The following is a 12,981-nucleotide window of genomic DNA, read 5'->3' on the forward strand; positions in this document are numbered from 1 at the left end:
TCCGGCAAAAAGCGCAAGGATTTTGGTCTTGTGCCGAATTGTTCAAGTGTTGGAAGGTTTGGAAAGATGGTCCTGAAGTCATTCTTCGAGTTCCCGTCTTGAATGATCTACTGCCTTCGTACCAGTCTTTTTAGATGTAAGAATTGAATTTTGATTCATTGAAAGAACCAATCTTTAAGAACACAGCAACAAATATCATCAATACTCTTCCTTGCGCGGTAGCTCTTGACTTGAACTCTACATGTCGGTCACAGAGAGTTAAGGCCTCTTGGATTTGACTCCTGACCTTTGATGTCTAAAGTGGTTTAACTTGGGGCCAACGACAGCGTATACCGGTACTCCAAATGCCAGGACCAAATCCGAGGACTTCAAGAGAATTGCATTTAGGCAGTACATGATGTATAAAGAACAGGATGTCTGCAAAATACTATCACTGCGCCGCTGAATCTCCTCCAAAGACCATGGACCAAGTTCCAGACCCCGACTTTATCTTCAGGTAGATCAAAGTTGACCATGTCAAACTCTGGCTCAAATTGTTCTCTTGGGCATTCCTGTACCGCCGCAAGTGACGGGCCCACGACTGTATCGAGATCCGAACCGTCTAAGCTGGGAGACCAATATGAATGGCCTGTTTCTCCGACAAATGCTTGTGAAAAATCCACAGAAGTTGCTTGTTGAGTTTCGTGGTCTAGAGTGTCGGGATACAACGACATCATGCGCTCGATTAGTTCCTGTGAACAAAGAGCCGGAGGCGAATCCACTATTTACAAAAGAGCCGACTGTGGATGCTGCACCGGATGATTTGTGAGAGTGTGGTTGAGCCGCTGTAGGTGGCTGCAAGAGGCGTGTTCGTTCCGACCACCATTTCTGTTGAAACGAGTACAAAGCCTGGTCGACTACTTACTGCACATGTTTGCTCTCCACTTTGCTAGATGTGTGCCGCAGAACTCCTGCCGCTCGAGCGCCTAATGCACAACGATCCCTACACGAAGGTTCAGATGTTCCTGGAACGCGACGAGATCTTCGCCCATTTCAAGATCCATGTACGCGGAGCGCGGTCTTTTCGACGTGGGAAACAGGATATCCCACACGGAGAACCGTTGGTCATCTTTTTCGAGTGAAGCATCCGAATCCAAATGGAGTCTCTCGCTTTTCCTGTGAGAGAAGCCCTCCGGTATCTCTGGGTCGGAGAGGAGAATATCCAGCCAGAGGTACTGGACACATGTCTCAACCACAGCCGCCAGCTGGGTTCCGTCCGATAAGGTATCTTCAACTGACTCCATCAACAACTGCGGAAGGCCAGAAACCCATTACGCTTGAACATTCCTAAAATGCTTACCAAAATGGTCCGTTACCTGGTGGAGGATTGTTGCTAGTGGCAGTCTCAAGACCGGGCTGTAGGTCAAGGGCCATTTCTGCTTCAAGTAATCCCTCATGGGGATTGTTTGGCTCTCATCCAAACAGGGCACTACGGCAATTGAAACGAATACATCTCGTTTCCAAAACTTGTGCCTAGATGCCAAACCACGAATCTTTGTGCCTTCTCATCTCATTAGTTCAAACTCATCCCAGTCTGAAATCGGCTGCTCTGCGTCAGAAATGTGACCAATCACATTAGAAGGCACAGCTGCGGTTTCTTCCTCGTCGCCAACAGCTGCGCTTTGCCATTGAAGCCCCGGAAGGAGATATTGAAGAGTAGCTGTGTTCGGAGGTGAATCATGACTAGGAGAAGATGTCAGTTGCCAAAGAGTCAACGACTTCGGTGCTCACTTGCGGGCACAGAAACTTTCATTTCAAGCTGGAATGCTTTATGCATATAATTGTCCGCTGAGCAAACAAAGTTTTTCCACTCGAGGTTCACAGTAACTCAGCAAAAATTCCCAAGAGACACGCTGAACGCTGCAGAGTCTGAGGCTCAGGAAACCTTTCGACTTTCCACGTGTTGCTTTACTCCGGATGACACCTACACGCGCGCGAAGATCGTCAGGGGCCCCTCTTTTCCCGATCCGATGGAGTCTGTGGTGTGGGGTTCGACCGATTCCCGACCGATGGATGATGCGGCCATGACATGTCGAACGCCAGTCTGAGCGCCTCCCGCCCATCCAATCTCTGTTTACCCCTGGATACGACACGGACGGGCCGCTCGACAGTGTGAGAGAACTCAATCATGATGTCAACAGGACGGGAACACGTTGAAGAGGTCGAACATTATTGAAAATGCACACCAGTACACAAGCGGTGCATGTAAACAACATAGACATAAGCCCCCTTGGACCCGTGCCAAAGTCCCCCGGACCTCTGCCTCGACTCGACCGTGACATATCGAAGCACGTGTGCTGCCCCCCCCCCAATTGATCGTCAGTGTTGTGGCTTTTCTGTGCCATTGTCTCCGGCATCTCACCAAAGGCGAAAAGAGACCGTGCGGGCCTTTGCTTATTCCACCAAACATAGAGGCATCATCAACTACCCGCCCGTGATGTCATTATCAGCGCGTCACTGGACCCTGCGGCTACCGTTACTTGGGATAGCCCACACGCGAGCAACGCCAACAAAACCCTCGCGATTCGCATCCCGCTCCTTCGCAAGCCGCACATTCACACAAAATATTATCCCAACAACGTCTTCGCTATCAAGAGACACCTTAACATCCACCTCGCAACTCTCAACTCGTCGACAACTACCTCTCCGTGTCGACACCACCACCACCACCATCACCGTCACATCCACACTACCGCCAACATGACGAAACAAGCAGAGACCAACTCGACCCAGACGACTTCGAACAGCAAGGACGAGGACTGGAAGACGCAGGCCCCCTACGTGCCCCCCGGGAAAGCCCACCCCCACGGCGACGGCTTCGAGAAGAAGATCCGCGGCGCGTGCCAGTGTGGCCAGGTCTCGTACTGGCTCCGGAAAGACAAGCCTTTGTCCTCCAAGTACTGCCACTGCAAAGACTGTCAGAAGATGCATGGTTTGTTTCCCCCCCTTCGTGTTCTTTTCTTTCTCCGCCTGACCCTCGAGTTCTCATACCAATGACAACCATGATGCTGACTGGCACAAGGCGCCCCCTTCCAATGGGCGGCCATCTTCCACAAGGATGACCTCGCCTTCGACAAGGGCGTCGACGGCCTCGTCTTCTACTCGTCCGGCAAGAACCTCCAGGGCCACGACCTGCCCTGCAAGGTCAGCTGCGGCTTTTGCGGCAGCCGCATCATGGACGAGGGCAGGAACATGGTTCTCCTGTTCCCGGGCCTGCTCCATTTCGACGGCGAGGCGAAGCGGAACAACTTTGAAGTGAAGTGAGTCTATTGATTGCTCCCCCGTGTTCTCACCTTGCCTCTCGTGGGGATGGGGTGAACGAGCACCATCAAGGGACTGTGGCAACGCTAACCCATGCTCAGGATGCATATTTTCTACGGCCAACGAGTCGTCGACCTTCCGGACGGAAAGCCCAAGTGGAGCGGGCTGAACGACCAAAGTGAAAAGCTAGAGGAGGACGTGAAGGATGTCAAGCACAAGAAGCAGAAGACGGACCATACCAACGGCGACTAGTACAACCTGTAAAAGATGTAGAATTTCAATCAAAATATCCCAAACGCTCAACACCCTCTAAACGCCCGGTGTATCTCTCTATTCGTATTTCCAAAGGGAAATGATGTGAAACAAAAAAACCCGATTCTATATTGTAGTCATCATCATTGATCGCTTACCAGTTGAAGCTCTCCTGGAAGTACTCAATATCCGACCACCCGCGGTCGAGCATCTCGACGACAGACTTTCTCGCGTCGTCAGCCATGACAGCCGGCCCGCACGCGACGACGGCGAGACTGGCCTTGCCGGCACCCGTCGCGGCGTCCTGCACCTCCTCGCGCACGTCCGGCCGCCCGTACAGCAGGCGGATCTGCTCTGGCCAATCGTCCGGCCGGACGCCGTTGGATGCGAGGCTGCTCTGCGTCACGTAGACGTCAACCGACAGCTTCCCGCCCTCGAAGGCGTCCTCGAAGTCTTGCCGCAGCACGTCCACGGCGAAGCTTAGCTCGCGGACGGCCCAGACGATCTTGACCGACCGCGCCCTCGACTCGGCCTTGGCAAGCTCAGCGAGGTGCGCCAGCGGCACGACGACACCACTGCCTCCGACGATGAATAGCAGGTCGTCGAACTGGTTGAAGGGCTGCGTGTGCCCGTACGGCCCTTCGACGAGGACACGGAGGCGCGCGGGATGGGGCCACGCAGCGGCAGTGTCCTCGCGGAGGCGAGCCGTGAAGCTGTCGTAGGGCCGGATGAGAAACGTCATTGTGGGCTCGCCTCGCTTCGGCTCGAGGGTGACCTCCGACATGGGTTCTTGATCCTGCTCTCCGGCGACGAGCAACGGCGTCTCCTCACAGGATGACTTCCTCCGGACGTGCATGTTCGTCGTCGTGCAGGCCATGGTGAACGGGTGGCTCTCCCAGAAGCACTTGTCGCTGAGGACGTGGAGGTAATAGTAGGTGCCAGGCTTCGGCTCGTAGAAACTGGTGGAGTAAGGGACGCTGAGGCGGACGATATTGGAGTTTGCGTCGTAGCTCGCGAGGGCGAAGGTGTTCCAGAAGCGGAGGTTGAAGGAGAGCGTCCTCGACATGCGCAGCACTCGGTCGGCAATCCAGATGTAAAAGGGCACCCAGAACAAGATATCGTACGTGTTGGGGATGATGGAGACGTGACTACAGGATGTCAGTATGGAACAGCACGCGAGCGTGTTCGGGGCAACGTACCCAAGCATGGTTATCAGGGTCAGAATGGAGAGGAGGATATGAAGAATGAGGAACAGCTCGTACTGCTTCCGCCGCATCCAGAACACCGACGCCACGAGAAGAGCGACCATGCCGAGCGTTGCCTATGACTTCGTCAGCCAGCATCACGTGGGGGGGGGGGGGGGGGGGGGCGTTGCCATTCAAGCACTTACAGCCCAGCCCGCCCACCAGAACATCATCTTCCAGTATGACATGAAGTAGTACCAGCCGCCGTCTATGAATCAGTCAGTAAATACCTCTTATCCACAATAGAAAGGGGAGGCGTACCGTCAAAGACGAGAACGACATAGCCGACGGAGTGAATCACGGCTTGGAGCGTCGCCACACGGGCAACCCAGCGGTGGAAGTTGTTGTACGTTCCAAAATCCCAGCCAGTCAGCCACATGAGCAAGTTGTTCCGCATGCCGAACAGCCAGATGATGGGGAAGTTGGCGAAGGAGATGATGCCGGTTCTGTCGGCGACGTAACGCCACCACTGATGGTAGACGAGGGGCCAGCTACGTGAGGGGGGGACGGACATGAGCCGAGGTACATCATCATGTGAGAGAAGAGGTTCACTTACTACATGTGGCCGGGAAACACAATGTAGCCGTGGATGCAGAAGAAGGCGTTCACGGCAATGAAGGCAAAAATGGTGAGACTCTGGATCCGAGGCGGGATCGTGCACCAGCCGAGATTCTGCGAACAGCGGTAGCCGAAGGTGGCGGGGACGGTGATGTAGCGCTTGAGCCACACGGCAGACAAGCGATAGATGCCGCGCGTCGTCCGGGGAGCGTACTCCTGCTTTTGGAGGGTCCCGATGGCCGCGACGAGACGGGATGCTAGCCCGATGGCGATCACGATGAACCAGAAGACAATCACGTAGAAGCTGGAAGGGATTAGTTAGAGCGGAGTAGTCAAGAAGGAGTGGCAGCAGCCGGTGACGAACCCATATCTGTAATGGTACCCGTAGGTGTACTCGACAGACTCCTGCATATGCGTCAGTCATGAGCCATGCAGATGACGAGAAAGGTCGGCCGTACGAGCGTATCAAACCAAATCTGATAAAAGGCATCCGCTGGCAAGACGACCTCGTTCAACACGGTCTTGTCGACGCCCTCATCCTGGGTCAACCTCCTCAGGCCGGCAATCTCCTCATCCGAGTAGTGGGCGACAATCTCGAACGGCGGCAGCGACGTGTTCATGTACGTCTGGCAGGTGTGGTTGAGGTCACTCAGGCCGGCGACGCGGTGAGTCAGGTCGCAGTGCAAGTCGGCGCAAAGGTACAGCGACTCAATGTGCAGGCGGCTCTCGCACGAGGCGATGAGCTTCGACTTCGCCGGCATGGTGCCGTTGTACGACTGCGTGTCGTTGAAGCGCGGGGAGCGGAGCGTGTATGTACATGAGTCGAAACAGACGCCGCCGGTTCCCGTGAGCGCGCTTGAGGCCGAGCCGACGAAGAGGCACAGCGCGGCGAGGAGCGTCGGCATCAGGGCCCGGCGCACCGCCGGGGGCGGAGGCGGCGTTGAACGAGCGCGCATTCTCACGGTCGCGATGGGTAGCTTCGCATCGATGAAGGGCGAAAGATGACGGACCGCGGTGAACGCGCAGGCTGCTGCTCCCGGTTTGGTGTAGTGTGGTGTGTTGTCGCCTGAAGAGACGTTGCGTTTGGAGAGGGGAAAAGTATGGTTAAGTTTCGGAAAGTCAACGCGAGTCGAGGGAATCGGCACCGAGTGGGAGAATTTCATCTTATCAGATCATCTGATTAAGCACCCTAGACCCGCTTATTTGGGTTAGGTCATCGGTAGTGACCCACCGGCATCCACCGGCATCGGCTCGCCGCGGATCCAGCGTCGCACTCACTCAAAGTCTCACCCGCTCACTTTCTCACTCACTCACTCACTCGTCCAATTCCCTCATTCACCCATTCGTACAATTAGTTGATCCTCACTCATTTGAGCACTCATTTGTGGCACACACTGTCCCTATACATACATGTGTATGTATGATGCCAGTCATATTTCGCATACTCGCCCTAGTCGTGCGGGTGCGGGTGCGTGCTGGCATGCTCATCTGATGCCTCCCACGCTGCACATGTCTCACTTGTTAACCCAACATGCGCTCTTTTTCCCGGCCGTTGATCGCTGTCCTCCACTGCCGTCTCTTATTCTTGGCACAGACCGACCTCGGCGTGATTACTTCCAAAATTCTGGAAAACGCTAGCTACAGCGTCGACTCACTGAGCTGGTCGCCATCGTGCCATGCATGCATCACGAGACTCCCAGTCGCACATATGGTCTTCGAGAATAGCCGCTGCTGATTTACACGATGAACTGTCTCAGACAGAGACAAGACGGGCTAAGAGACAAGTTTCCCCTCATCAAATTTGCCCTTTTGACGTGGTCGGAACACGCACATCCTGAGCAGCCCCTCTTTTGGCCCACGCCGCTCGAATCCACGCCCGCGTCCACGTCGTCAGCCTACAGGGAACTTCCCTCCCTCCCCGTCCCGCTCCCTGTTGACACATCACTACCCAGACCTCCGTATCGCTGCAGCTCAAACATTCATCCTAGTATCCATGCAGAGACTCTTCGATTCCGTCAACCACCGGAACCACGGCGGCTTGCATGTTCGTCTCAAAAACCAATATGGGTGGTCTGAGACAGCATCGGCCGTCGAGTGATCGAGCGAGTAGTCCTAGACGGAGCCGCAATCAGTGTAGAGGGCGAGGTAGGTACTTGGCAGCAAATGCTGTTGATATTTCAACCTTTTCGATTTCTTAAAGGCATTGGCCTCTCTTTCCACTACCGCTCCATTAGAGTTCACCAGCCACTCCTTCAGACACAAGGCCGGTCAGCTCCAAGAAGCTGAGGAACACGTAGTCCTCAGCTAACAAAGGAACAGTCTAACAGAATCATTCAGGATGCATCTTTCGCGCCGACCTGATCAGAAAACTTAGAGCAAACGAAAAAGGTAAAAAAGACGCTCGGCCATGGCCTCTGTTGCACCATCCGCCCATCTCTTACTCGAATCGAATCTCGGCCATCAGTGAACCACAGACAGCGGCCCGGTGTTAGTCCTCTGCCGTCACCCCTACAGCCAGCCGCCTTCGGTCACATTCATCTTCTTCTCCGGGCTTCTCGCAGGCCTCTTGGGCATCTTCCACTTATCTGTCGGCACCATAGTATCCGCCGACCACCTGGACACTCGTCCAGTGTACTTGGGCGGCGCGGACGTGGGTGCCGTGCCCGAGCCATACGGAACCACGATGATGCCATCCGGCCCCGTCACCGATCTGATGGTGTCCGCCTGGCCCGGCGACGCCTCCTCCCGCTTCTTCCTCTTCCTCCTCGACCGGGCCCAGATGAACAGCGCGGCGCCCAGTATCATACCCAGAACGGCGACCGCCCCGACGACGCTTCCGACGACCGCCCCGATAGGGGATGCCTCGTTGCTTTCGGCGGTATCGGACGTTGGTCCCGGTACGATGAGTTTTGTCTTGGTGACAACAGCGACACTCGTCGTGGCCCTGTCCGCCCCCGTCAAGAGAATCGTTTCGGCTGGGGTTGTGCTTGCGCCCGGAGACGAAGCCATTACTGTGGTGTCCGTGGATTGCCTCGCCACAGGCCCGGACCCAGCCGCCGTTGTCGAATCGGCCATCAGAGTGCCGATCCCGCCGACGCTGCTGCAGTAGAAGAGGGTAAAGGTGCTGGTGTCCAGGGCCGAATAGAACGTGAAGCACGCTGTAGCAGGCCCGGTTCCGCCACTGTTGTTTTAAACATCCGTCAGTGCCGAGAGGCCCCCGGTAGATCAGATGATAATGGAGATGGAGGTACTCACCAGCACATCACGCCAAGGTCGCACGTTCCTGTCGACGTGGAGGTTTCCATGCACCTCGTGGGCATCGGGGTAGGACAGCCCTTGTATAATCCCGAAGTGCTGCATTCCCATTTGGGGTCCGCGCATATCAGGGGTACAAGCTTATCTGTAGGAAATCTGGAAGGCCGTCAGCTGAAAGTTGGCTTCCAACGCGTGACAGGTCGGGGGGAAATGTACCTGAGGGTTGTCACCGGGTACGGTCTGTAACCACAGGTATTGATTCCCCTGGCTGTCGTCGTCGAAGAAGGAGGAGGAGGAAGAGGAGGAGGTGTAGGAAGAGTGAGAATAGGAGGAGTAGGCTGGACATTCCGGAAGAAACTCCGGCTCGAAAGCGTCGTCATTGTGCACGTAAAGTGTCAAGATAGAGCAAGGTTTGATACTCTTTCTACTTTCTGTTGTTTCTTCCCTTCCGAATAAATGGAATCGAAGCGTATCATATGGGTATGTGTCAGAAAAGTTTCCATTTTGTATCTCAGAGTCGGTGTTGGGGGTGAGTGATTCACCAACAAACCATGACTGCCGTGAGGTGAAGAACTTCCCTCTGGTGACTGATCTGTAAGTGACACAAGCAGTAAGGTTTGGAATCCAGGAATCAGCTGACAAACAATTGATATGTATAATCTCGACCGGTATGAGCGACGAAAGAAAATTACTATTAGCCTGTTCGAGGCCATGTTTGCCAGCCGCTTCTACCTCGTCGTCGATCGACTCGGCGGCTCTCAAGCCCCCCATTCTCACCACGGGTATACCACCGTTCATACACAAATCCAGTTAGAAGAAGAGACAAAAGAAATGCCGTCACAGCTCCAACAACCTCGTTTCGTATTTCTTTTCCCTAAACAAAAAAACAGCTCCCCTCGCGGCAGAGTTCCCCTTCGAGGTCTTAGTTGTGCTGCGGCATGTGCATGCCCTCCTTCTGCGGCTGGTAGCCCTGGACGATGGGCCCCGTCGACATGCGGGCCTGGACCTCCTTGTCCTGCTGGATGAGGGCGCAGCAGGAGCACCAATATGTGACGCAGCAGTCCGAGAAGCCGGAGCCCTTGATACCGAAGCGCTCGCGGATCTCGCCGCGCTTCATCATGGCGTAGACCCAGCCGCAGCCGGTGAACCAGGTGATACCGCACATGAGCAGGCAGTCCGTGTTGATGGCCTCGTAGGTCTGCATGGTGGGGTCGCGCAGGCGCTCCGACGTCTTGCCGAGGACTGGAAAAGAAGTTTGGAAATGTTAGTGTTGCTGGCACCGGAGGTCGATGGGTTGTGAACCAGGGGATGGGAGGGGGGAGGAGGGGGGGGGGGGGGGGGGGGGGGGGGGGGAGTGAAGGTGGACGTACGCATGCAGGGGAGACAAGTTCCCACGATGCACGTATCGCAGGGCCCGCAGTTCATGAGGTTGGACTGCCATTCCTGGGTCTGGACATTGGCGCCCTGGACGTATTCCTGTTGGATCGGCTGCTGGTGTTGGTGCTGGTCAAAGTGCTCCTGCTGCTGCGGCTGCGGCTGCATCTGAGGCTGCTGTTGGTACTCCATCGTGATGGCTTATGGTGATGTCTCGGTAGTAGTGAGTCGTGGCTACAGAAAATCGTTCGAGAACACAGGGACTCCAAAGGCTCCAGATGGACCAGCAACGGCGATGGAGGATTCGACAGAAAAGGACACCGAAGTAGGGAATCGGATTTGGCAGGATACCGTGTTCTAATATACCAGCATGTGAGATGTGAGACAGCGAATCACACGTTTGAAAAGCCCGAGGGTGTGAATCAGACGCCGAATGGCCTGGGCCGGACGAATGCAGAATCGGTTGATGGCGCTCTGGAGGAGCGTGCCGGATGAGGGTTAACGCATGGGATAGCCGCCGCGGACCAGTTCATGTCTCTTGGTTGACTGACAATCTTCAGAGGAATTGACCTTGACCTTGGTCCAACGCTAGGCCCCTAGACGACGCCATTGGGGTGATGTACCCAAGATCAAGACTTGGTGGAATGGACCCGTCCATGTCGAATTTCCTCTTTCCTTTCACTCTCCAACCTGTCGATACCTAGCCCCTTTCCCCCCTCATCTCTCATCTCGCCGTTCGTGTAACTCGGACCGACCCAGATGACAGCTCTCTCGACAAGGCAGGCATGAGTGCGAGAAGAGGAAGATGAAGAAAGAGGCCTGTGAAACCACGAGCGGCACCCATACTGCGACTACCCGGCCGGCGAAATGATTGAGACCCCCGGCCGATAGAGGCGGCAGCCCGGCTCTTGGACCTACGCCAGTGGCGGGGACGCTAGAGCACGCGATGGCGTCCTAGGGCTGAGTTTAGCGGTGCCAGGGAAAGTATAGTGGCTCCACGAGGCAGATTGGAGGTCTTCGTTTGGCGTTTCCCCTTATGCAAGGGGGTCGATGATGGTGTGTCTCCAATAATGGATGGATCGGTGGTCACCTTGTGAGAGACTCGCTAGCATGTGTTGAGCATGAGCAAGAAGCCAGGACATCGATCCATCGCTGGCATCAAGTCCGTGACGTCGAACGGTTGGGTTTGTCTTAACTCCCGAGACACGTTGAAGTGGTAGATGTTGCCACATCGGGGAACCGGAGAGGATTTGTATCTGCTGGCTGTGGCTGGTCGTCGGCATCACTGCAGATCCAGCAGACGGCTGCTGGACGATCAGGAGCCGGGATCTCCAGCGATTGTCGTGAGGGCCAGGCAGACGCACCTCAAGTGACCCCACACAGCAGGGGATCTCGATGAGGCACGAAAGCTGATAAGGCAAACACACTCGGCTTGGTGCGTGCCTATGCATGCCTCTCGTCTCGCCGTCACTCAAGTGCCATGTGAAGCGAGACAAGCCCGACCAGCGGGGTCAGTGGGAGTAGGAATTCGGCTTGGCTATGCGCATCAGGTCTCAGCTATTGGACCGCAGCCAATGCCGTGGGAATTGAGAGTAGTATTTTGTGTGTTCTCACGTGGTATCTAAGCTCTCACTTGCCGCGAGGCAGCTAGGCAACGTACGTACTACTCACTCGCCGCTGTGGTATAAGATCACTGTCATGACCCCGTCTTCACGCTGTCCCCGATCTGCGGCTTTATCCTCTCGCCCTCACCGCGCACCCTCCTGCTCATGATGAGATAATCCGGCACAAAGACCTTTCCAAACCGCAACCGCCTCTCGACGGGGGAGATGGCGTCCCTCTCAAACCCGAGCCTCTCGTAGAAGGCGCGCGCGCCGGCGTTGGCGAGGAAGCACGTCAGCATCACCTTTTCGATGATGGGGATGCTCTCGGCCACCCGGACGAGGTGTTCCATGAGCAAGCGGCCCATTCCGGTGCTGCGAGGCCGTCAGCAAACCACTCACTCACTGCCTAGATGGCCAACCGGGGAGGCAAGGGCCACGTCGATACTCACCCCCTCAACTCCTCCAAAAGGTGAATCTCGTAGCAGTACACCACGGCCTCGCCCTCCTCGAACGTCGGCATTAGGCTCGTGAAGCCGCATATCTTGCCTCCGTCATCGCCGTCAGCATCCTTGACGAGGATGTACCTCAGGTCGGGGCTCCTCATCTCCTTCATCTTGCTCGCGGGCCTCCACCCGTCCTTGGAAGCCCGGTAATCGGCCCCGCTGGTGCGGTCGACGAGGTCGAAGCAGGCCTGCAGCTCGTGTTGGGCGAGCGCCGACGACGACTTCAGCGAGAGGGCGTAGGGCTTGTCGGTCTTGGGATGCGTCCATGATGTCCAGTCTGGGCTGCTTCACGACGGGTGACGGGGTGGTGAGCGTGTCGGGTTCGGAGATGCTACATCCGTCGCTCGGCCTTGCGCCTTGCCTTGAGCGATGGGGAGACGAACCTTGATTGCAGGTGGTCTTTGACGAACTCCTCATCCGACTTGCGGTTGGCTGTCTCGATGGGGTTCGTGGGCGCCCTGCGGCGTTTCCGAGGAGCCGGGGCCATTCTCAATTAAGATCTACCGGAGCAGAAAGGTTTCGGGGGAGTGTTATTGTCTATATCGGTATGGCACGTGGTGATTGTAGCGAAGCGATGTCTGGACTGTGACTGTGCTCGAGGTGTCTAGGTCCTGTTGCTCAGCGCCTGCACTAAACTTGTGGAGGGGAGAGGACCTAGAGCGTCCGGCGCGTCTGTGACTTGCACTATAGGTGGCATTTCGTGAACATACCAGCACATACGACCATACCCACTGGAGAACTCGGGATCCCGTCCGCTCTCCCATAGATAAGCCAGTGAGGGCCGGATTAGTAGTTGGGTCGGTGACGACCAGCGAATACCTGGTGTTGTATGTTTTTGCTTGAAATACATTGCTGCTAGGATCCACCTTCCTGCTGTCACGTGGGCAGCCC

The 12,981-nt window shown here is 55.8% G+C and overlaps 5 protein-coding genes across 5 annotated transcripts; 1 reads left to right on the forward strand and 4 right to left on the reverse strand.

Annotated features, from left to right (window-relative positions):
• Positions 1-2,739: 2,739 nt before the first annotated feature.
• Positions 2,740-3,552, forward strand: CDEST_12673 (Putative CENP-V/GFA domain, Mss4-like superfamily protein; the record flags this gene model as incomplete). The annotated part of the gene is made up of 3 exons (XM_062928829.1): positions 2,740-2,971; positions 3,062-3,299; positions 3,402-3,552. 3 exons carry the CDS (start codon positions 2,740-2,742, stop codon positions 3,550-3,552), a joined length of 621 nt encoding a protein of 206 aa, XP_062784880.1.
• Positions 3,553-3,564: 12 nt separating this feature from the next.
• On the reverse strand, positions 3,565-6,517 carry CDEST_12674 (Putative ferric reductase, NAD binding domain, ferric reductase transmembrane component-like protein; the record flags this gene model as incomplete). The annotated part of the gene is made up of 7 exons (XM_062928830.1): positions 3,565-4,700; positions 4,752-4,873; positions 4,943-5,004; positions 5,058-5,287; positions 5,353-5,658; positions 5,719-5,759; positions 5,813-6,517. 7 exons carry the CDS (start codon positions 6,515-6,517, stop codon positions 3,707-3,709), a joined length of 2,460 nt encoding a protein of 819 aa, XP_062784881.1. The 3' UTR covers positions 3,565-3,706.
• A 1,345-nt stretch (positions 6,518-7,862) lies between these two features.
• On the reverse strand, positions 7,863-8,674 carry CDEST_12675 (uncharacterized protein; the record flags this gene model as incomplete). Its single annotated transcript, XM_062928831.1, has 2 exons — positions 7,863-8,535; positions 8,610-8,674. The coding sequence occupies 2 exons, from the start codon at positions 8,672-8,674 to the stop codon at positions 7,863-7,865; spliced, it is 738 nt and encodes a 245-aa protein (XP_062784882.1).
• Positions 8,675-9,283: 609 nt separating this feature from the next.
• Positions 9,284-10,453, reverse strand: CDEST_12676 (Putative PLAC8 motif-containing protein). The gene is made up of 2 exons (XM_062928832.1): positions 9,980-10,453; positions 9,284-9,851 (listed from the first exon to the last, which is right to left on the reverse strand). Exons 1-2 carry the CDS (start codon positions 10,173-10,175, stop codon positions 9,532-9,534), a joined length of 516 nt encoding a protein of 171 aa, XP_062784883.1. The 5' UTR covers positions 10,176-10,453; the 3' UTR covers positions 9,284-9,531.
• A 1,109-nt stretch (positions 10,454-11,562) lies between these two features.
• On the reverse strand, positions 11,563-12,782 carry CDEST_12677 (Putative GNAT domain, acyl-CoA N-acyltransferase, N-alpha-acetyltransferase 40). The gene is made up of 3 exons (XM_062928833.1): positions 12,474-12,782; positions 12,037-12,375; positions 11,563-11,959 (listed from the first exon to the last, which is right to left on the reverse strand). Exons 1-3 carry the CDS (start codon positions 12,575-12,577, stop codon positions 11,680-11,682), a joined length of 723 nt encoding a protein of 240 aa, XP_062784884.1. The 5' UTR covers positions 12,578-12,782; the 3' UTR covers positions 11,563-11,679.
• Positions 12,783-12,981: the final 199 nt, after the last annotated feature.

This window comes from Colletotrichum destructivum, chromosome 8 (genome assembly GCF_034447905.1).
Source record: "Colletotrichum destructivum chromosome 8, complete sequence".
Classification (NCBI taxonomy): Eukaryota; Fungi; Ascomycota; class Sordariomycetes; order Glomerellales; family Glomerellaceae; genus Colletotrichum; species Colletotrichum destructivum.